General features: G+C 50.4%; 2 protein-coding genes across 5 annotated transcripts in view; one reads left to right on the top strand and one right to left on the bottom strand.

Moving 5' to 3' along the window:
• GNE (glucosamine (UDP-N-acetyl)-2-epimerase/N-acetylmannosamine kinase) overlaps window positions 1-8,862 on the top strand; it is a 94,584-nt gene extending 85,722 nt beyond the window's left edge. The window contains exon 12 of the mRNA XM_081508805.1: window positions 8,404-8,862. Coding sequence (XP_081364931.1) covers window positions 8,404-8,501 — 98 coding nt within the window. The 3' untranslated portion in view covers window positions 8,502-8,862. The remainder of the gene's footprint in view (window positions 1-8,403) is intronic.
• GLIPR2 (GLI pathogenesis related 2) lies at window positions 3,019-22,220 on the bottom strand. Of its 4 annotated transcripts, none has more exons than XM_081510142.1 (5): window positions 22,152-22,220; window positions 13,224-13,332; window positions 12,769-12,872; window positions 10,884-10,961; window positions 3,019-3,633 (listed from the first exon to the last, which is right to left on the bottom strand). In XM_081510142.1, the coding sequence occupies exons 1-5, from the start codon at window positions 22,162-22,164 to the stop codon at window positions 3,473-3,475; spliced, it is 465 nt and encodes a 154-aa protein (XP_081366268.1). In that variant the 5' UTR covers window positions 22,165-22,220; the 3' UTR covers window positions 3,019-3,472. The 4 variants fall into 4 exon arrangements, with proteins under 4 accessions (XP_081366268.1, XP_081366276.1, XP_081366295.1 ...); XM_081510160.1 differs by having other exon boundaries at window positions 3,189-5,710; XM_081510150.1 differs by lacking the exon at window positions 10,884-10,961.
• Window positions 22,221-23,572: the final 1,352 nt, after the last annotated feature.

Here is a 23,572-nt window from a genome sequence, read left to right as displayed (position 1 = left end):
CTGGGAAATGTGAGCCTGCCAGCTCTTTGCCTCCCCGTGTAGTCAAGTACTCATTATTACTGCCAGTTTCTCCCTCCTCCCTTTATTCCAGACCTGGCTTTTTCTTAATTTGAAAATTATTTTAGAGTACTTACCTTTTAATGCTATATTTGTTCACCTTGATGTCTCCAGGGCGAGAAGCACTCAGTCTCTTGAGATACGTGTCTGCACAAGGCTAGAACCTTCTGTTTTCCCCAAGGGAAGAAGGTTTGGCTTTCTGCCCTTCCAGACTAGCTCTGTGGCTTAGGTGAGTTCCACCTGATCCCTTCTCTCCCTGTGAAGATAATTAAGCTCTAATTGCTTCTCCAGCTCTGATCTCTGGAGAGGAGAGGCTGCTGTGATTCAAGTGGAGAAGGATGAGGCCTCTCGGAGCTGAGGCCAGACAGTTATCACTTCCATTGGCTTCTAGGCCTGCCCACCCAGGGGTAGGGGATGAGTGGGTCATTCATCACTCTTTTGCCCCCACCCCCACGTTGATGGAGGAGGTGGCCATGCCCCTGTTTTTGTTTCAGGTCCCAGAAACCATGGGCGGAAGGTCTCTCATCAGATGCTTCCTTCTAGTTTAAGAAAGTTAGGTTTACAGGGTGTCCTGGAGACCTTAGAGGATCCAGTAGACTTATTTCCATGTGCCAGACCTTGTACAGCCAGACAGATTGTGGCCCAGAGAGGGGAAGGGGCTCATTCAACTCAGTTCACAGAGCTAGGACTGGAAGCCAGGGTTCCTGACTCCTTCCTCTGCCCTCTGGCTGCAAAGGAGAGGTGGCAATCTGGCTTGTCTTCTGCTCACGTGGAATTTGGGGTGGTGGTGGTGATTTCGTTCCTAAGTCATGTCCGACTCTTGTGACCCCATGGACTGTAGCCTACCGGCTCCTCTGTCCGTGGGATTTCCCAGGCAAGAATTCTGGAGTGGGTTGCCATTTCCTTCTTCAGAGGATCTGCGTGACCCAGGGAGGCAGTCTCCTGCATTGCAGGCAGATTCTTTACTGACTGAGCCACCAGGGAAGCCCTTGAACTTGTAGCAGTTGCCATTTTTACAAAATCCATTGTAAGAAATTAGATTTGTGCCCACTCACTCAGCCAGCTTTGTTGTCTGGCTTGTCTTCAGCTTAGAAAGCTTCCCTGGTCAGCTTGTTCCTTACTTCAGCCAATTGAAGAAACAGACTCCAACCTAAAGGGGCTGGCTGCCTGCCAGGGTCCACCAGCTGGTTAGATATATGTGTGTATTGGGTACAGTATGTCCCTAGGAGCTACGGGATGTTCAATGACTGGTCATTGAGTTTGTCTTGTTCGTGGTAGCTGCCTAGGTATGGCCAAGGCCCTTGGCTTCTTGCACAGGTCAGCATTTTCTGTTGCTGTAAACTCCCTGGAGGAGAGGGTTGGGGGGGGGCCTCTATCTAATATTCTATCCTTCTGGGGATCATCAATTAATATATCAATTTGTTGGGAAGCCCTGAAGAAAATGAAGGGTATGTTTTAAACATAGATTTGGCCTGGAACTGGAAAGGACAAGAACAGTCTTACTGTCTTTCCACCTGTGTTATACCTCCAACAACTGGCTTTCTCACTTCCATATATTTCCAACTCATAACTGGGCTTACACATAGCTTTGACTTGCCATGGTCTTAGTTCAAACTCATGGCATCTTTATTTCTTCAGTTCCACTGGTCAATTCTCTCTGTATTTCTTAGCTCAAATTCCTGGTCCATGGCCAGGCTAGGGATTGGCTGACATGAATCACATGTCCACTCTAGTCCTGTCAGCTATGTGATGGTAGGTCACGTGATTCAAAACAAGTCTACAGGGGAGGGGTTGGAGTTATTCAGAATCTTGAGTTACCTAAGATGGGAACTCAGAGTTATTGATTACCTTAGTTACTGATTAAGAATCAGGCATGAGCGACTTCCCTAGTGGTCTGGAGGTTAAGACTTCACCTTCCAATGCAGGGGATGTGGGTTTGATCCCTGGTCGGGGAACTAACATCCCATATGCCTTGGGGCCAAAAACATAAAACAAAACAAAAAAAACCCAGAAGCAATATTGTAACAAACTTGATAAAAGATTTTAAAAATGGTTCATACCAAAGAAAACCTTAAGATCAGGCATGAATCACAAGGGAGTAAGATATGGCACTAAAGATTTTATTGCTGTCCCTGGGTGAGATGAAGGGCACAGCAGGAGCCTGTGTTTACAACAGAGACCCTTAGGAAGTACGTCTCAAAGACTGGCCTGCACAGACTCTCGGCCCTGCTGTCTCACTACCTGGAGATGTGATGGTTTCAGGGACACACAGCCTGGCCCCTCCCACCTGGACTGTATGGAGTCCTGGTTTAAGAGGACTTTGTATAGTTTGAGACAAAAGGCAGAACTAATTAGTGCCTCTAAGCCCCGGCAGGGGATATCTCTTTGGAACACTTGGGCCTGTGATACATTCCTGGAGGGAGTAGCAGCACAGCTGCAGTCACAGCTGCCAGGAACAGGCTGGGGCTCCCACCCTGTGTGGGGGGAGGGCAGAGGCTGGAGGGCTTCCTCTGGGGACTCTGAGTGAGCTCACCCTCACCCCCGCGCTCACTGACTTCATCATCCAAGGCTGCTTGGCCAAGAGCCCAGGCGGAGTGAGGGGCTTTCTCCCAGAACAGGCCCCGGGCCACCAGGCAGAGTGGGGGATGGGTGAGTCGCAGGCCTAGCCCTGCTCCCTAGAAACCAAGGTGGTGGTAGAGGGGCAGCATAGTGAGCTCTGAAATGCCAGAGGATCTTTAGAAAAAGAGGGTGGGCCAAGGGTGGTGGAAGATAGAAAAATGCAAGGAAGTCAAGCTTTTTTCTCCATTTGTTCTTTGGCAATCCCACTAGAGAATTCCAGGAGGCGTGCAGATGACATCATGTCTTGCAACTAAGAAATCTCAGTAATTCCATGAAATGGAGTCCCTGCCTACCCTGTATTTCTGATGCAAACTGCTTTGTATTTACATGTTTAAAGCTGTATTTTTGTCACATTTAAATGAGGGTTTAATATTCTTAAATATCTACCAAAAGTAGATTACAATGCATGAAGGTCCCATAAGATGAACTTCACTTTCTCAGCATCACAAACAGCTGGAATACAGAAAGTCCAGGGATCAGGGATGGATATAAGTAAGAAGGTACAAAAAAAGTTTGCTTTAAAAAATTTTTAAAAAGTTTAAAAATTGAATTTTTCCTCTCAAAGTCCAAATAATTGCAGCCTAAGGAATCATCGAGATAAAGGCTTTGTATGCTCATTTCTTTGATGAGAATGACTTCATGCACAACTGTCTAACCGAGTGTGTGTGCAAGAGACTGAGCATCACACACACAAGCACACACACCCACAGGGACAGACATACAGCTGAGTTTTGTTGTTCTAGGCACTTCATATCCAAGTTCTTAAGACTGCCACCTTCCCGTTCCTCTGGACAAATTACTTCTTTGGAGGCAGGACATTTTCCTCAAAGAAGCCCTGGTTGACGACATTCCCTGCTGGGAAGTATCTGGCCACCACAAAAGAGGACCCGTCACTTGCAGATGCCTTCCCCACTCCCATCTTCTTTGTATTCTTCCATACCATGGCTGTGAAGTGTCCTGTAGGAACAGGCATGGGGAGAGGGAAACAGGCTAGTTAGCAAAGCCTGGAGAATGGTGTTTCAAGGGACTCTTGAACTCCTGCACCATCCTGCCATGTGGGGGGAAGCTTGATCTTCAATTTCCAATCAGAAGAAGGAGACACAAGACACTGACTAGTTTTCTAACACATTGACTCCCCTCAATCAGCCATATAGACCCTACTCCTCTCACTATCCAATGCTCAAAAGTTTCATGGTCTCCTAGAGATTATGGCAAAACCCAGTGACCCCAACAATTAGAAGGTCGCCCTACCTGGCACCTACTTCCACCCCTCGCCCCAAAGCTCACTTTCAAGGTCACCAATGATCTCTGTGTTCCTTCCCAATGGTCACTTGTTGTCCTCATCTTACTTGACATCTCAGGAACATTAATAGAGTAGATTTCTGCCCCTTTCAAAGGACTCTTCTCTTTTGATTTCCTCTCTTGGCATTCCCCCCACATCATTCTCTCTTCCTCCTCCTCTTCTGTCTCACTTGTGAATATTGGAGGACCTGGATTTCCCAAGGTTCGATCCTGGGCTCTTTTTTCCTGTTGCCCTCTTCAGACAGTTTCATCTTTCCTTGGCTCCCAAATATCTTTCTCCAGCCCAAATCTCTCCTCTGTGTTCCAAACACAACTACTTACTTGACATTTCCACTGGGATGACTCACAGGCATCTCAGATGTAACCTACCTAAACCTCACTCTTGATTTTGGTCTCTCCCATTTCCATGACCAGGACCTCTGTGCACACAATCCTCAGGGTTGCTCTGCATTCCTCCCCCACCTTCATTTCCCCACAACCCCTCATTCAATCCTGAAGAATCTAACTTCAAAATACATCTCTAGTCCTTTCATTCCCAAAACCATGGTTTTAAGCATGAACTTTTCTCACTTGGATCACTGCAGTAGACTTTGCCTGACTCTCCAGCACCCACTCTTGCTTCCTCAATTTACTTTCCACTGAGGTAGCCAGAGTGATCATTTTGAGACATAGATCATATCTGTTTACTTCTCTACTTAAAAATCCTTCCATTGCTTCTAGTTGCACCTAAAATGAAAGTGAATGCTTTGGTCCAGTGGCCTCCTTTCCATCCCTTGAACACATCCAGTTATTTCTTACTATGGAGCCCTTGCACGCACTGGCCACTGTATGCAATGCTCTTCGATGACCAGTGTTTTCTTGTCCCTTAGGTCTCAGCCCAGATGTCACTTGCTCAGAGAGGCCTTTCGCAATCACTCTTATTTCCTGAATACCTCCCTCTCAAGATGGCCTTACTGTACCATTTACCCCCCTCACAGCATTCTTACCATTTGCAGTGATATATTTGTTTGATTACTTGCTAAGCACTTGGCCCGTTCACTAGGCTATGAGCCCCATATGGGCAGGGACCAAACTGATTTATTTATCAAAGTACATGCAGTACCTGGCACAGCCTGACACATGGAATGTGAAATAAAATTTTGTGGAATGAATAAATCGAATGAATGAAAGGCATATGGAAGAACCAACTTGGACTAAGTTCTGCCATCACTGGAAGTGCAGGCCTTGTACGTTTTGAGCTCTTTGAGACCCAGACAAGTTAGAGCCTCCTTCAGTTCCCTCTGCTCTGAGCCACATAAGTAAGCTCCTTCTCAAGCTATTGCTGGCCCCTTAGACGCTTCTGTGGCTGCTGAAGCTTCCCAGCATCATTCTCCCACTGCTCAGGCTGCCTGCCCCGCACTCACTGGTCTTTTCCAGCTGCTAACATAGCTTAGCTTCTAATTCTGCTCTTGTTTTGGGGTCAAAGAACTGATGCTGTAACGTACTCTTTGCTCAATGGCCATAAATTCTTGTCTCCTGGGAGCAGAGATCAGGAGTTCATCCTTTCCACCTTTACTGCTGAAGATTCAGAGAGATCCTTTGACAGGTCAGTGGGATATTTACTTCCATGTCACAGTATGGCATTCATTTTCTAAAACAACCCTGAAGAGATGATGTTTCCTCTTTGAGGGCAAGCACCATATTTGTCTTCTTGACCACTGGGCTTGGTACACAGTAGATGCTTAATTAATATCTGATGAAGAAAGGAAGAGACAGAGGGAAGGAGGAAGGAGGAAAATTGAGATCAGAGTAGCTAAGCTTCCCACTGGGTGGTTAAGAAAGAGGGTAACTACTTTATACTCATTAAGATGAATATTACTAAAAAAAAAAACACACAAATGTTATTTGTTGATGGGGATGATGGGGAGAAATTGGAACCCTTCTGCTTTGCTGATGGGAATGTAAAACGGTGCAGCCTCTGTGGGAGACAGTATGGCAGTTCCTAAAATAATTAAACATAGAATTACCACATGATCCGGTAATTCTACTTCTAGGCATACACCCAAAAGAACAAAAAGCAGGGATTCAAATATTTGCACACCAATGTTCATATTATTCACAATAGCTAAAAGGGGGAAAGAAAACTGCCCACGGATAAACAAAATGTTGTTATATAAGTAGAATAGTCAAATTCGTGGAGAAAAGACTAGTAGTTACCAAGGCTTGGGCAGGGGGTGGTAGGAAGGGATAGGTGTTATTGTTTAATGGGTTCAGAGTTTCAATTTGGAATGATGACAACGTTCAGGAGATGGATGGTGGTGACGACTGCACAACAATATGCGTGTACTTAATCCCAGTGAACTGTATGCTTAAAAATGGTTAAAATGGGGCTTCCCCGGTGGCTCAGTGGTAAAGAATCCGCCTGCCAATGCAGGAGACATGGGTTTGATCCCTGGTCAGGAAAGATCCCACATGCCTTGGAGCAACTAAGCCTGTGTACCACAACTATTGAGCCTGTGCTCCACAAGAGAAGCCACTGTAATGAGAAACCTGTGTATCACAACTGGAGAGTAGCCCCCGCTCACTGCAACTAGAGAAAAGCCAGTGCAGCAAGGAAGACACACCACAGGCAAAAACAAAATAAATAAAACTTTAAAAAATTATAAAAAATGGTTAAAATGGTAAATTTATGTTAAGTGTATTTCACCACAAAATGAAATAAAGAAAGAAAGGAAGGAGACAGGGCTGGTTTCCACACTCTTCCAGTCAGGGACGGGACAAAGTTTCCCATTGTGTCTTGTATTTGGTAAGGACTAAATAAACATTCATTGATTAAACTGTTTTTCTCCTATAGATGAACTCTATTTTTATAATTAAAAAAAATTATTTATTATGTTTATTTGGCTTCACTGGGTCTTAGTTGGAACATGTGGGATCTAGTTCCCTGACCAGGGAACCTGGGCCCTTTGCATTGGGAGCTCAGAATTTTAGCCACTGGACCAGCAGGGAAGTCCCCATTTTTATAATTTTAAAATTTAGGCATTATTTCTTTGTCTACATCTCTAAAAGATTTGTGATTACTAAATTCTTTACGAAAAAAGAGCCTCTTGATGAAAGTGAAAGTTGATAGTGAAAAAGTTGGCTTAAAGCTCAACATTCAGAAAACTAAGATCATGGCATCCGGTCCCATCACTTCATGGCAAATAGATGGGGAAACAGTGGAAACAGTGGCTGACTTTATTTTTCTGGGCTCCAAAATCACTTCAGATGGTGACTGCAGCCATGAAATTAAAAGATGCTTACTCCTTGGAAGGAAAGTTATGACCAACCTAGGTAGCATATTAAAAAGCAGAGACATTACTTTGCCAACAAAGGTCAAGGCTATGGTTTTTCCAGTGGTCATGTATGGATCTGAGAGTTGGACTATAAAGAAAGCTGAGCACCGAAGAATTGATGCTTGTGAACTATGGTGTTGGAGAAGACTCTTGAGAGTCCCTTGGACTGCAAGGAGATCCAACCAGTCCATCCTAAAGGAGATCAGTCCTGGGTGTTCATTGGAAGGACTGATGTTGAAGCTGAAACTCCAGTACTTTGGCCACCTGATGCGAAAAGCTGACTCATTGGAAAAGACCCTGATGCTGGGAAAGATTGAGGGCAGGAGGAGAAGGGGATGACAGAGGATGAGATGGTTGGATGGCATCATCGACTCAATGGACATGGGTTTGGGTGGACTCAGGGAGTTGGTGATGGACAGGGAGGCCTGGCGTGCTGTGGTTCACGGAGTCGCAAAGAGTCGGACATGACTGAGTGACTGAACTGAACTGAACCTGCAGGGCTGGTGTGATATAATCAAAGCAAGAATTAAAAGGAAACAAACACTAACTACAGTTATCCATCCTGACCATTTACCCTTAAGCTCATGTTAACTGATGCTCAATACACCCTGAGTCTCACCTCAGAAAAGAGGAAACACTGTTTTCCAATTCATCCTTGGTCCTTAAATTTTTAATCACATTTCTTTCATCTCCAGGTCTTCAGCAGCTTTGCCAGGTGTCACTGCTTCTATGGACTGTCTTTTCATTAAGGGTCACACCCTTTTGCCCACAAGCCTTTTCTCCAAGAGACCACATGCTTTGGCCACTGACCTACCCACTGTCTCCATCACCCAAACAAGGAAGAGCTGCCATTTATCCACTGGTTGCCAAGAAAATGTTTACAGACGCCACATGCACACCAGCAGTGTGAATGTCCATGGAAGCCTTTTCCAAACAGATAAAACTAAGTCATCTTTCCTCTGACTGGAGAGGTTTCTGTCTGCACACAGATAATTAAGTCGGGGTATTTAGAGATGAATTAGAGGATACAACTTCCTTAGCAACTATCAGATACACACTGGTTTCTAACCCTAAACTACTAACAGCTTCCTTTTTCTTTTTTTTACTAAAGGGATCACATCCTCTTTCCTGCTATGGACTCAAACTTTCCAGAATATATATCTGAAAAACACATTAAATAAGTTACAGTATATCCTTGCAAGAGAATAAAAGAGAAAGTTCTTTCCCTATTGATATGATACAATCTCTGCCAACCTGCTGTGTGAAGAAAGCAAGTGTGAAAGAGATCATCTACCTGACACCAGAGTATAAAAAATGGAAAAGAGAACATTTACACAAATGTTGGTTCAAATGACTCTAAAGGATACACAGAAACTGGTATTACTGGTTGGGAGGCAAAGCGCTGGAAGTCAGAGATGGAAGGAAGACTTTCCACCTTATACAGCTTGCAAATCTCATGACATATAAACGTATTACTTATTCAGAATAAGTCAACAAGCCTATGCATTAAAAAAAAAAACACCCAAAATAAAGGAACTGCAAGAAGCTATTTCTCTCTACTCAGCACAAACAGAATTTTGTGTGTCCTTCATCACAAGACTTGACCCGGGTAGGGGTGGGTGGGGTGAGGGATATTTTGAAGGCTCTACAACATGGGCCCAGGTCAGGGACTCCCTGAACCATGATGCAGTGAGAAGCAGCTCTAGGGGTGGCTGACGCAGGGGGGACAGGCCTGAACATCTTTAAGAGTCTTGCAAAACCCCTGCTTCCATCACCACCCAAAGCTGTGCTCCTGTCCCAGGGTCAGGCTGTGTGACCCCACGCACTGCCCACTGGTGCCTGGGATGGAGTTGGGGCTGTTGGCTCTAGGCTTTTCCTCTTGAGGGATGGGAGATGTAGGATAACAGACAAGACAGAGAGGGTCAGTGATCACAGAAAGTTGAGACCAATCCCCAGCTCTGACACTTGAGAGATTCCCACCTTGGAGAAGGGGCCATGGGAAAAGCATCAGATTGAAGATAGAAGGTAAAGAGGTCTTTTCCCCTTTGTGGGCCTCAGTTTCCTCCTCTGCAAAATGGGTGGAATAAAGCCCCACCTCCAAAAGGTACTGGAGGTTACGTGGCTGTGGAGGTGGCGACGCTTTTTACTATCAAGTGGCGTGTACACACAAGCATCACCAATAACTTGCTCTGACACATGTGTGATTGCTCGTGAATCTTGCTCACAGGATGAAATAAAACATCTTCTGGACATTGATCTTTATGAAAAGAAGACCAGGTCCTGCCTACACACCGTTAGTCACTGGTAGGAGGTTGTCATTGTTCCTCCTTCACCTCTCAAATCTAATTACCACAGAACCAGCAGTTCTCTCCCAGGGCCTGGCAGCAGCCTCCTGGTCCTGCCCCACAGGACTGAGAGGAAAGGCCTCGGTTCAGATGCTGCTACCTCTACCCACATGATTGCAAGAACCCCTGCCCCAAAGGATGAGCACAAACCACAGGAAATGGTGACTGGCTCTGAGAACATGTCACTTCCTGCTTCTGAAGAGTCCTCCAGAGGGTGGGAGGCTGTGTCTCCACCCATGGGTGGGATGGGGTGGGGTAGAGGAATAGCGGGGTGGATAGAGAATCCTCTGTTCAGCTCCCCTGGTGCCTGCTGGTCAGAGGAACTCCCAGCTCCTTCGAAGCCATCCTGGGCCCTGGGTGGACGTGAGTCAGTTCTGAGGAAAGACGAGCCTGGTGAGGCCTGTGAGGGGCAGGGGGAGCCCAGAGCGACTGCCCAGGGCTTTGGTAGGCTAACCATTCACTGCTCACATGGGAGGTCCATGGGAAGGTCTGGATGGCCCCATGGCCGGCTCCTTGCATCTAAATCCCGGCTCTCAGAATATCCCATAGAGGCCACCACCCTTGGAGACAGGTAAGGACAGGGAGCTGACCCAAGTTCATGCAACTCATAGTGCCAGAGCTGAGACCAGATCCAAAAATCTCTGCATTCCAAGCTCACCTAAACCACAAACTAGCATGTAAAGGAGAAGGGAGAATACTTGGGAGGTTGTGAAGGGGGGTTGTGGGGTGGGGTGTGGGGGCAGGAGGGAGGAGGGTGTCAAGACCAGTGGAAGAGTCAGTGGCTCAGCAGTTTTCCTGATGGCCCCAGGAAGCCACTGGCAGTTTAATCAGGAGAGCAGCATGGACAGAGAAGGTCTTAGAATACTGTGGCTCCTGGAGAGCAGGCCCAGAAGCAGGATGACAGATGACAAGTGCTGAGGTACCACTCCTGAAAAGACACATTCAGCAACTTTTACAGTCCACAGCCTCTTCACGCCACACTCCAGTCATCTGAAGAGCGCTGAGCTGCTGGGGCAGGAACCGGCAGCTTGGGTACTCTTGGATGGAGGAGTGTGTGTGTGTGTGTGTGTGTGTGTTGGAAGAGGTGGGGATGGTTTTGCCCTCTGAGCAAAGTCAAACCAGAGAAATATGGAATAAGTAAAACAGAAGGAAAGTGATTGATTTTCATGGGGTTAATTCCTCTGAAGTCAGACCCAGATTGCAACCCCACCCCGGGCCAGGTCACTGCTGTGTCCACGTCACTCACCTGTCCCAGAGGTGAAGCCAGGCTGCTGAAAGTTGTAGTTCTTGATCTCACTGTACCATCTATCAGCCACCTCCTTGCCTGTAAGGAAAAGACACTGCTGACAACTCAGCAGCAAAATTAACCGACTCCCTATTCCTTCCATCTTCTCCCATTAGCCCCAAAGCACCCATCCCTCAGTTAGACGTTTCATGAAGCACCAACAGGCTGACATGGGGACTCTCACCCATGAGCATATCCAGGCTGAAGGGAGGGCCTTCCTGGGGGTTGGGAAGAGCCCTGACCTGAGGTCAGAGGGCCTGCGTCTGTGTTCCTGCCCTGTCACTAATTCGTTGTGCAGTCCTGGGCAAGAACTGCCCAGTTCTGGGCCTCTATACAACAGGGCTGAATGCAACATACTCCAAGGGCTTCTAATGATGCTCTGAATTTTCTGGAGACTCTGCCCTCATCCCACTGCAACTCTGGCTCCTGAAACATCCACAGGAGGAAGTGTAATTGGGCTGGTGGGTCAGGGTCTCTGCTGCAGGCAGAAGGGCCCTCTCCTGGAGCATCCACTGGTCACAGCATTCCCCTGGGAGCAGCTGAGCTCAGGGCCAGAGGGCTAGGAGCCTTGGGCCTTAGGGCAGTAAGTCTTGAACTTTACCGAGTGCACAAATCACCCGAGGCTCTTGTTAAAAATGTAGTTTCTGACTCAGATCTCGGCGGAGCCTTGAGTCTGCATTGCTAACACATTTCCAGGTGCTGTGGCAGACCCATGGACTGAGTAGCAGGGCCTCTGAGAGCAGTGGGAAGCTTTTCAAAATTACTGATGCCTTATACTGATTGTATCAGTGTCTCTAGAGGAGAGATCAGGCACTAGAATTTTTTTAAAGCACCACAGAAGATCCCAGGGTGTAGCCAGGGTGGGGAACTGCTGCCCTAGAGACCACCCACCCAACCCCTCTCTGTAGGGATGGGTACACTGGGGCCAGGAAGGGTAGCAGACTTGCTCAAGGCTCCACAGGGAGCCAGCGTGAGGCTGGGAGGGAGCCTCATCTCCTGCTGGCTCTTTCCTGCCCCCCCTCCCTTCTCCCCATCGAGGCCCACAGCCTGAGCCTGGGGAGGGGCTGTGGGCCTCGGGCTCTGCCTTCCTCAGAGGCAGGCCCACACTTCTTGTGGAGAGCTCTGCCTGGAAATATAGAGGACTTCCAGGGCCTCCCTGGGGAACCCCCAGGAATGTGAGGCCAGGGAGGGAACAGTCATTCTCCCGCAGGGGAGGGAGGCGGTCAGAGCTCGAGGTGGCTCTCTCCAGCATTTTTCCTAAAAAGCCACGCCAGCCCTGTCAGAGCCAGGAAGCGCCACAATGTTTGGTCAGTGTGGTGGGATCACCGTCCAGGCTGTGACCTTGGGTGAGGAATAGCCTTTCCCATTATTATTACTTTGTCCAACATGGAAAAAAGCTCTATTGCACTTTTCTCATGAAAACAGTTCATACACAAGCACTGAAAAGACTTTTAGAAGAACGTGAGGAAAGTAGAATTCTTCTGTAACTGGGGATGCTGCAGTGCCCACAGGATCAGGCTGAGACTCAGCACAGAAACGGTATTTCCCCAGCCCCCACTCTCAGCTGGGAGTTCTTCTGAAGGGGGTGCGGGGGCAGGCAGTCTGACTCATCTCTGTGTCCCTGGCACCCAGCACAGGCCTGGCCCTGAGCTGGCCACTGGAGCCCTTGTGGTGAACTGCAGTCAGCCCTCTGGGGGCAGACAGAGAGCTCTGGGGTTCTGTTCCCTTTCCGGGCCGGTAGCTGTATCATGGTGACACTGTGAGAGCACTGGGGCCAGGAGGACCCTGATACTGGATGTCTCAGGCCCGGCTCAGGCAGTGGGTGGGGAGCTGAGGAATGACCCACCTGTCTGATCGTAGGATGCCCATGCCAGGTTCTCTCCACACTGGCCACGACTGGACTCTGGGCTGTGTTTGAGGATCCTCGTGCTGGCCAGGGCCTCTGAATACCTGCAGGAGTCGACGGTGCTTCTTTAGAGCGCGTACAGCCTGGGGAAGCCCCGAAAGTAGGAGCCCTAACCTAGTGTGGCTGAGCTTCCATCCCTGCCCTGGGCTCATGGAGGCAATCAGGAGCATCACACCTGCATCGCTTCTAAGCCCCTGCTCCAGTTCCACTTTACAGAGGAGCAAACTAAGGCTCAGAGGAACAATGGGACCTGCCTAGGTAAGTGGCAGAGGGGCTATTCAAGTATGGCTATGTTTGCACCCCCCAAGTCCACATCTCTCCTGCCTCCTAGAGCCCATCCATGACGGCAGCAGCGGCAGCACCGTGAAGGGCCTTGGGCACTGGGGGGCACTCACTGCTGAGCCTCCCGGTTGAGCTTCTTGCAGAGCTTCAGTGGGGGGACACCATGCTGCTTCCGGTACTCATTGTGGGCCTTCAGGACCTCGTCATTAAACTGCTTGGAGGCTGCAACGAGTTCAAGATGGTGACCATCTCAGTGAGGAGAAAAGAGCCACGGGAAGTAGGAAAGTACCCTGCAAGCTTTAGAGCATGGCCCAACTCAAACCTGAGGCCACATGGCCAGGCTTGCTGCCCCAATCTCTGCACACCACCACCCCCAGGACTATGTAGGGCCCCATGGGGCATGTAAGGAATCTGGGTCTTTATTCATGGTGATGGGAAGTGACTGACTGGGATAAGGAGGGTGAGCTAAGGAGATCTCTGTTTCTGGAAGACCCTGTTGGCTGCTGAGTGGAGGACAGGCTGGAGGTGCAGAGCAGAGGAAAAGGGGGTTGCTGGACAGGAAAGAGCAGGACATCTGAAAGAAAATGTGTGAAGGAGACTGGATATCTCAGATGGGACCTATGGTGCATGCTATGGGAGGACTGGGACGGGCTGGAGATGGGAGCTCAGAGAGAATAGGCCTGGCTGGAGTGCAGTGTACCTACACTGCCCCAAGACAGAGGGACAGATGGAGAGAGGAGGACCGACCAGGGCAGGATAGCATCAGGAAGTGGAGAGAGGGGAGAGTGTGGGAAGGAACGCTGTGGTGGGGGGGTGTGATCAGCTGGCCTCAGCAGGTGAAGGAAGGTGTGCCCAACTGGGTCACAACCTCAGAAGGGGCAAGGCCAAGGGGGCTGGAATTGGGAGAGGAGAAGTGGTGAAGTCAAAGGTAGGCCAGGTCAGTATTGATATGACAGAGGTCATATCAATTCGGATCTGAAATGGAACTTCACCTATCCCACATCCTCCATCCATCTCTCCATCACTCATCCATCCACATAGCCTCCGCATCCAATCACGCATCTATCATCCATCCAACCCCAACTCATCTATCTGTTCATCTGCTCTCCGAGTGTGTCCTCTGTGCCAAGTCCCATACCATATGCCAGGGGTTCGGACAAGTTAGCTAAGTCCTTCCCTCAAAGAGCTCACACCCAGAAGGGAGAGAGTCTTGAAAACAACAGCCAACAGTGTGGCAGGGTCAAGGTGCAGGTGAGCACAGTCCAAGAAGAACTTGGAGAAAAGCAGCCTAACATGGTCTGGGGGATCAGGAAGGTGACCCCTGATTTGAGGCCCCACAGATGTCTGAACAGGAGCAGGCCAGGCTAAGACTCTGAAGGTGCTGACCTCAGCCTTAGGAATCTGGGAGGACCTCCTGCCATCACCATGGAAATGGTTGAGTTATGTGTGAGGGCCACAGGGGGTCCACAGAACTGAGCTAGTCCCCTCTGGCAAGAGCCTGTCCCTGAAGCCTGCTGTGGGCAGAGGGTATAAACCAGAGGATGAGAGAAGCACCCCTCCATCCACTGGCCCGGGTCACCGTCACCAGCCACCTTTCTCCTCCTCTCCGGTCTTTTCCCCCAGAGGTTGTGGAGATGAACCAGCAGGGGTCCTCTTCCCCTCCCTCAGCCAGATCCCTCAGGTCTCCTGGGCTTTCAGATTGAATCCCATTGGGTTGCTAGGGGACTTGACGGAAGAAGACCCAGTGCTTGCCCTCCGGAGCTTTGGGCTAGACACTGATCAGGAGAGGGAAGGAAACTGCAGGCCATGCCAGTGGTGGGCGAGTGGTCACAACCTCCAACCTCTGGGGACTGGTGGGGCAGTCTGGTGGGGTCCAGTCATAGTAATGGGGAGTGGGACAGGGATGGGAAAGAGGTGCCAAACCCAGGATCTGGGAGGTCTGGATTGACAGGCAGAGATGGGGAGATGCTGTGACAAAGGCATGGAGGTGAAAACTGTGGCCATGGTAACAGGTCATAAGGCAGAGGGCTGAGCTACCACCTGAAGTCCTCAGGCCTCTGTGGCCGAGAGGCCTGCGGAGATGGAAGGCGTTGTTGAATGAGTACAGAGTTTCAGATCTGCAATATGAAAAAGTCCTGGAGATCTGCTTTACAACACTGTGAACACACTTTACTAAAAAGTGGTTAAGATGGTGAATTCTATGTCATGGCATTTTTACCAGAACTTAAAACAATGATTTTGGGGGACTTCCCTAGTGCTCCAGTGACTAAGACTCAGCACTCCCAGTGTGCAGTGGTCAGGGAACTAGAAGCCACATGCCACAACTAAAGATCTCATGTGTCACAACTAAGGCCCAGCACAGCCAAATAAATAAATATTAGAGAAAAAATTGGGGTTTCACATGTTACTGTGGATAATGGAGTCACAGAGGCTTTTAAAGAATATCTCAGGTGGAAGTGGCAGGAATCACAGCAACTCATGGGAACCACACTGGAGCCTCACTAACAGGACGCTAAGGAGTCAGCAGGGTGGCGTGGTGGCCAGAAACCCATGGGCTCCTGGGCGATGTGCTGCTTGCCCTGCACAAGCCAGTGTCCAGCTGCAGTTCTTCACCCAGCCCAGCCCTCACCTTGCATTAGAGTCAGTGACAGTCTGAAGTGTGTACAGAGGTGGTGATGAGGTGAAGAAGGGGCTGGATATGTAGTCTCATAAGGGATGGTAGCAAGAACTGGAGAAGATCAGACTTTGGAAGATGCAGTACAGGGCCCTGTTGAATTCTGGGGCCCCACAGGGCAAAGTTGGGAACAGTGGGTGGAAAGGCAGGATGACAGATTTCAGCTCAGCCTAAGAAAGATCTCTGTCTCCATCAAAGCTTTCTGAAGACTGAAAGTGCTACCTCACAAGGTAGTGAGCTCTCCAGCACTGGGGGCATACAAGCAGGTGATGCCTCTCAGAGGAATTCAGGCAATGGAGGCCCAGTCAGATGACTTTTAAGTCCCTTCCAATCCTGAGGGTGAGGGTGAGAGGAGGCAAGATGACCGACTGACTCCAGACTTCCAGGAGTTCAGTGTGTGTGTATATGAAAGGGCCAGTGTGGGTATACACAAAGTGGGATAGAGGGTCTCTATCTGAGTGACAGGCCTGGCTAGGCCCATCCTAATGTCCCTTCCAGCTCCTATGTACCAGGCAGGTCACGGTGGGACACCACAAAAGACACATGGGACTGAGTAGCATGGGCAATGGTGACCATGGATGTATCAGGGAAGGCTCCCTGGAGGAGGTGATGAGGAGGCAAAGGTGCAGAAAGGGCCAGGGTAGAAGAGGTCTGGTATAAATGGTGCTGTGGGAAAGAGGTGGAGTTAAGGGGAATGGGTGGGGCACTAAGGCAAAGCCAGTTTAAAGATAGCCCTATGTGATACAATGGACCCTGGACTGCTCAGGCCCTGATGTCTCCTTGGCAGAGAGGGACATATAAGGCTGCTAAAAACTAGGTCACTGCATTCCCAGAATGTGGGAAGTACTGAAACAAAGAGTGAAAGTTCCAGCACCAGGGTTTCTAGGAAGGGGTCAGCAGGGTCGCCCTCTCTCCCGGTCACTGACTAGAAAGCCTGGGGGCCCCATAACCATACCCCTGGCTGACGCAGGGGTTCCCTCCCACCATAGCAGCCAGTCCCAGCCCAGGTGGCTCCTCTGAGCAGAACCCAGCCCCAGAGAGGCAAGATACCTCCCAGTGACCACACCCAGCAAGAGACACACCCCACTTCTGTAGAAAGACCTGAGGACAGATAAACATAAGAAAGAGAGGTGTCAAACAAACGCACGCATCCCCACATCAGGCAGGGAGAGACCTCAGAGCCACCTCACGATGAGGGAGGAGGGGTTATGGCTTCACTTTGTAGGAGGGCAAAAGTGCATTCCCAGGTTGCTTAACGGTAAAAAAAAAAAAAAAAAAAAAAAGGCCATGTGCCAATGCAGGAACCACGGGAGACGTGGGTTCGATCCCTGGGTTGGGAAGATCCCCTGGAGGAGGGCATGGCAACCCACTCCAGTATTCCTGCCTGGAGAATCCCATGGACAGAGGGGGTCATAAAGAGTCAGATGCGACTGAGCACACACACTCGCAAACTGAGGCTCAGAGAGGTCATACAGCCTCAGGGTACCAGCCTGGAATGACGGAGGGCCTTCCTTCTGCTTGTTGGCCAACCACTTCTGGGTGCCAGGCCTGTGCATCATCTGACTTACTTTTCACCACCTTTGCTGGAGCTTTCACCATTGTACCCATTTTTTGGATGAGGAAACAGGCTCAAGAACATCATCTGACCATGTTCCCACAGATGGTCTAGGGGTAGGCCCACGAAGGACCCCTGCCCTGAACCCCAGCCCACTTCAAGGGTCACCAGACAGAGGAAATCACTGAGAAAAGGGGGCCACCAGACCCAGGAGGAGGATCAGTCCCAGTGAGGTTGACAGCTGCCTTCAAATCTTTGAGGAGAAAGAGGAGGAAGAAGGAAGAGAATAAAAGAACTAAGATTTCTCAAGAGCCTCCTCTGTGCTAAGCCCTTTGTAGACAGACCTGCCTGAGTCGTCCCAGAGGAAAGCCAAGGGCTGTGGAGTAGAAGCTCCAGGGGGCACAACTGGGGCTTAAGGTCAGAGCTGCAGGAAGGGGCTGCCTGGGTCTGGCTCCTGTGGCCAAGGGGAGGGGGCAGGCCAGGGCGGCTCTTCTAGGTGGAAGACAAAGGCGTCTTGGGTGGGGCTGGACTAGGGGCTCTCAAAGGTCCTTAGGGCAGAGCTTCTAACTGTGGAATAAAGACTCTGAGGAGGTCCGTGCCCCTCCTCCCTCACAACTGTTGGCTGGAACAGGCCCCTCCCCCAGCATTCGTCCTCTTCTGGCCTCCCAGAGCCCAGCTGACTCATTTCTCAGCCCTCTCCCAACTCCCCAGCAAAGAGGCCCAGGACTGGCAGGGGCCAGAGCAGGAATTATGAACAGGCCCCTTCTGTCCCCTGGCAAGAGGCTTTCTAGCCTTTGGAGCAAAGCTGGTTTTGCCAGTTTATCAGGAAGGAAAGAATAAAAAGTTGATTAAAAAAAATAAAAAGAATGAGTTCCAGATGGGTAGCTTTTTCAGCCTGGGTTCCAGGAAATTCAAGAGGCAAATCCCAGCTCTGCCTTTTATTAGCTGTGTGATCTTGGTAAAGTTGCTAAATCACTCTGTGCCTCAGTTCTTCCATACACAAAACGGTGATAACAGTATCTACCTCACAGGGTTGTTGTGAGAATTAAGTAAATCAATCTTTGTAAATGCTTTAGATCAGATCTGGAACAAAGTGAACAAACTATAATTCAACTAAGTGTCACCTATAAGTATTATCATTACTGTTGGGCAGAGACCCATTAGCCTCCTGGCTTTGGGGGGAACTCCCCTCCCTGATTTTAATGGGAGCAGGGCTGCTGGTATTTAACTTGGTCTTTGATGACCTTTTTCAATACCTCTGAGCTCAGATACTTACTGAGTGAAAAAGTGAGCACAGAACAGATGAAGGAGATTCTCATACCAGCACTGGGGAAGCCTGAGGACGTGGTTCTTCTCATTATAGACAAGGAAATTTTGGTCTTTGGGAGGACATGTGACTTGCCCGAGGTCACACAGTGAGTCCACACTGGAGTCAGATCCAAGAATGTCCCTCCCTTGCCCTGGATCTCACACACTTTCCACCTTACATACTTCTTCCTGTCCCTAAGCAAGAATGACAAGGATGTCCTAGGGTATGCCTTAGGCTGCCCCTGTGTGTGCGGATGATGGTCACAGAAGAACTGAAGGAGGAAGGGCAGGGAGAGGGCTTGTCCGCCAGCAGAGAGGCGGTCTCTCTCCAGCCCTGCCGCCACCCAGGCCTGCCTGCCAGCACGCTGCCCTGTTTCCTCATCTGTGTGAGAAGGAAGGATGACATCTGTGGTTTTCAAAATAGCTTCCAAGCAGGGAAACCCTTTTTTGAACCTTTCTTTAGAATCAACAGATGAAAACAGAACTGCGGGGACTAACCTGCCCACGTGGCCTCCCCCTGCAGAAGCGTGAAGGCCCTGCTCTGTAGAAAATTCCTGGATACATTGGTCCCTGGAGGTCTTTCTGCTCTGATGACCTCTGGGGCTGGGAGATGTGGATCAAGGGACAATAAGATTCTTAGCAACAGAGAGTGTGTGGTTGTCCCTCAGGGCTGGAGTCCAGGCTGAGAAGCAGGGTGACAAGTGATCGGTGTGGCAGACAGGTCAGTGCCCAGCTGGGAAGTCAGAGAACTGAGTGCAAATCTGTTTGTCCAGGGTGTGAGCTTGGGCAAAGTACTCAACCTCTGTAAATTCATTCAGCTGATAATAAGGGTCTCATAGGCTGTTATAAAAGTTGGTAACACATATGAAACACCCAGCTTCAAGTCTGGTACACAGTAGGAGCTGAATAATTGGCAATCGCTATTATTAGGGACCATATTAGAGGCTTCCACTGAGCCCCAGGCTGTTGCCTTTCTCTAAGTATTAGTCGCTCAGTTGTGCCCGACTCTTTGCAACCCCCAAGGACTGCAGCCCACCAGGCTCCTGTGTCCAGGCTCCTGTGTCCATAAGATTTTCCAGGCAAGGATACTGGAGTGGATTGCCATTCCTTTTCCAAGGGATCTTCCCAATCCAGGGATCGAACCTGGGTCTCCTGTACTACAGGCAGACCCTTTATTGACTAAGCTTCAAGCTCAGCTGCAAACTGAAGCCCAGCAGGAAGATGTGGGCCAGGGGCCAGACCTAGGAGTCTGAACGCTGAACTTCCAGAATTTAAGCTGTGTTGGTTATGAGACACTTTTCCAGCAATGCCCACTACCCCAGTAGCTCTGATCTGAAAGCTGCGGGACCTTTCAGATCAACGCCTTTCAATGGCCCCCCAGGTCTCACAGAGAAAGTCCAAAGTTCCAAGACACTCGAGAGTCTGACCACCTCTTCCAAGAATCTTCACTGGATGCTTGGGAAAGAGATCCACCCTCTACCCCCACCCCACCACAAGCTTCCACTGCTCTTCACCTGCACCTGTCTGTGGCTTGGATCACTTTCCGCCTCTTGCTAGAGCCATATAGTGCCTGCCTCTCCCCCAACCAGCTTTCTGATGCATTTTATAATCCACACAAATGCTCCTAAGGGCAGGGGCCATGCCCTCTGCAGCACTAGGTCCACAGGTTGATACAGAGCTGACAGATGATGGAAGGGAAGAACGAGGGAGGGAAGGAAAGATGGAGGGAGGGAGAGAGTGATGGATGAACAGAGAAAAATGGGCACTCAGCAGTTCTGGAAAACTGTTTCTTAGGAAAGAAGCCAGAAACAACTGATTAGAATGTAGCTTTAGATAATTTGTGGATTTTCTCCTAATTTGTAGAGAAAGGGACTAATTTCCCAAATAGGGATTTCAAAGGACCCTCCACATCTGTCATGCTTCCCCCCCCCGAATAGCATGTTCTTTAACTGCATAATAACTATGCCACCTTTCCAGACTGCAAAAGACCCTGGGGATGACACCAGCCATCTTCTTTGTATAAATGAGGAAACAGGCACAGAGAAGGAAAGGGCTTTGCTCAAGATCACAAAGCAAGTGATTAGCAGAGCCAGGGCTGAAAGCCAGACCTGCCACTACAGATAAGGCAGGCTAGGCCTAATGCCAGAGAAAGTCACTTACTCCAACATTGGCACTTCAGAAGTCCAGATCTTGAGGACAGATTCAGGAAGAGACCCAACCTTAAACCATCTGAGGCTGACAACCTCAACTTTCCATGAAGTGGGGCTTTTGCTGCTGCTGCTAAGTCGCTTCAGTCGTGTCCGACTCTGTGCGACCCTATAAACGGCAGCCCACCAGGCTCCGCCGTCCCTAGGATTCTCCAGGCAAGAATACTGGAGTGGGTTGCCATTTCCTTCTCCAGTGCATGAAAGGGAAAAGTGAAAGTGAAGTCGCTCAGTCGTGTCCGACTCTTAGCGACCCCATGGACTATATTTGAACTCTGTTCAAAATCCGTTCATTCAAAAGCCTCCTGTGAGGCACGAACTATACTGAGATAGACATGGCTCGTGGCTGTCAGAAGTGAGGAGTTTTGGCTGGGTAGAGTCCCAACCTGACAGCTGGCAGGGCTGCAAGGAAGAAGACACCAGGTCAGGAATCGGGGTGCAGTATTGAGCCTAGAAGGATGGGAGGATTTTCAACTTCACTGAAGTGGGAGAGGCGAAGTGGTGGTGGTGGTGAGCGCTGGGAAGGGGAACCCAGGGGAAGGATCCAGTGTCATAGCTGACTGCAGAGGCAAGAAAGGGGTGATGGCCAGCTCCCTGAGAACCCCACGGTGGAGCTGAAGAGCGTGTACTCTTTCACCTGCAGACAATGGGATGGAAGTTGTTCAGGAGATCTGGGTTTTAGAAAGTTCACTGTGGCAGCCACTGTGGTGAGGATGGGCAGCGGACAGGTCAGAGAAGGGGGAAGCTGTTGTGTGTACTCCTGTGTAGCCTGAGTCTGGCACGGGGTGGGAGGGGGGTGCTTAGAGGAGAAGGCACAACGACAGAAGAAAAGGATGCTCAGAGCTGTCTTTCGCAGGGTCGGTCCGGGCAAACTGCTTTGCATCAAGAGATGTTGTCACAGTTCTGTGGCTTTTCCCAACTCTAACCCTGTCCTGAAACAAAGCAAAAGCCACGCCTTGGCCCGACTCAGCGCTAATCCCATCAGCGCCTGGAAGCCCTCCCTGACGCCATCTCTGACTTGCAGACCGGAGGACCCTCCCTCGGTCTCGCCTTCGCTCCCTCTCTCCCGGTGGCCCAAAGGCCACCTCGGCTTCCTGGCTGCCCCGGAAACTGCCCGCTCTGTGAGCCCCTCCATCCCGCACCCTGTGGTCCCACAGCGCGGCCGGAGCCGTGTCGCCCGGGCGGAGGTGGTCGACCCGCTCCCCCTGGGGATCCAGCCAGCTTCGGAAAGAGTGACAGCGAGGACCCCGGAGCCCCGAGCCATCACCTCACCCCGGTCCTGCTGGCCCGGCGGGCTCACCTGATTTGCCCATGGCAGGCTCGGCGCGCTGCTCCGCTCCTGCTGCGCTGCGCTCCCTCCCGGCCCCGCGCGGGTCAGAGCCGAGAAGGAGGCCTGGCGGCTACAGCCCCTCCCCCGGCGCCGCCCGGCCCCCGCCTTATAAGGCAGCGGCAGCTGCAGGAGGAGTTGCCTGCGGCCATCCCGCCGACTGCCTGGAGGAGGCACCGCGCCCCGGCGCCGCGCGAGCCTCTGACCGACTCCGGAGAAATCTGCCCACTTGGGGCCGCTCAGAGCTCTCCAAGTGCGAACGGGGAGCCCAGGCTACTGGTCTCGAGCTGCCCCTCTCGGGAAACTGAATGGGGGTGAAGAGGGAAGCCCGCGCCTCCTACACAGCTCTTGGTAGATGCTCAGAGACTGATACGCTAAGGGGACCGCAGGGCTCGTTGTTGGGGAGTGAGGGACGGTTCCGACCCCCGTCACCAGGGCTTGGTGTTCTCCCTGTCGCTGCCTGACCCCCACAAACCCCTAAGGCCCCGGGCTTCGATGCACGTCTCGTCCTCTCCGCAGCACACACCCTCTGGTGCGGGTCTGGGTTGGAGTTGGGCACTTCCCAACACTACCCTTCCCCACGTGGCCGTCCCAGGGAGGCTTCTGCAGATCCCCTCTGTCCCCTGTCCTCTTGTCCCTCGTTACCTGTCAGACCATGCCAAGTCCCCCACCCCTGAAGTCTGGCGGCAGATCTGTCTCCTCAGCTCCCTAACTTCATCCCATGCTCCAGTCAAATTAGACTTATGGGGGGGGAGGGCTCGCCGAGTGGCTTGCAGATTCTTAGAGTCTTAGTTCCCAGACCAGGGGTCAAACCCAGCCCACGGCAGGGTCCAAACCACAGATTCCCAACCACTGGACTGCCAGGGAATTACTCAAACTAAAAACTTTAGATCATGGCATCCAGTCCTATTCAGTTCAGTTCAGTTCAGTTGCTCAGTCGTGTCCGACTCTCTGCGACCCCATGAATTGCAGCACGCCAGGCCTCTCTGTCCATCACCAACTCCCGGAGTCTACCCAAACCCATGTTCATCGAGTCGGTGATGCCATCCAACCATCTCATCCTCTGTCGTCCTCTTCTCCTCCCGCCCCCAATCCTACCCAGCATTAGGGTCTTTTCCAATGAGTCAACTCTTCGCATGAGATGGCCAAAGTATTGGAGCTTCAGCTTCAACATCAGACCTTCCGATGAACACCCAGGATTGATCTCTTTTAGGATGGATTGATTGGATCTCCTTGCAGTCCAAGGGACTCTCAAGAGTCTTCTCCAACACCACAGTTCAAAAGCATCGATTCTGCGGCACTCAGCTTTCTTCACCGTCCAACTCTCACACCCATACATGACCACTGGAAAAACCATAGCCTTGACTAGATGGACTTTTGTTGGCAAAGTAATG

The sequence above is a fragment of the Giraffa tippelskirchi genome, chromosome 1 (genome assembly GCF_054371585.1).
Source record: "Giraffa tippelskirchi isolate mGirTip1 chromosome 1, T2T-mGirTip1v1.2.pri, whole genome shotgun sequence".
Taxonomy (NCBI): domain Eukaryota; kingdom Metazoa; phylum Chordata; class Mammalia; order Artiodactyla; family Giraffidae; genus Giraffa; species Giraffa tippelskirchi.
Note: the sequence above shows the minus strand (reverse complement) of the source record. Positions and strands in the feature narration are given on the sequence as shown.

Bases quoted from the DNA above. Each gene is read 5' to 3' on its own strand.
- GLIPR2 (XM_081510142.1), bottom strand. The intron at 12,873-13,223 runs GTGAGTGCCCCC...CGACTCCTGCAG, and splicing joins CTCAACCGGGAGGCTCAGCA to GTATTCAGAGGCCCTGGCCA. The intron at 3,634-10,883 runs GTGAGTGACGTG...CTGTTCCTACAG, and splicing joins TGGCTTCACCTCTGGGACAG to GACACTTCACAGCCATGGTA.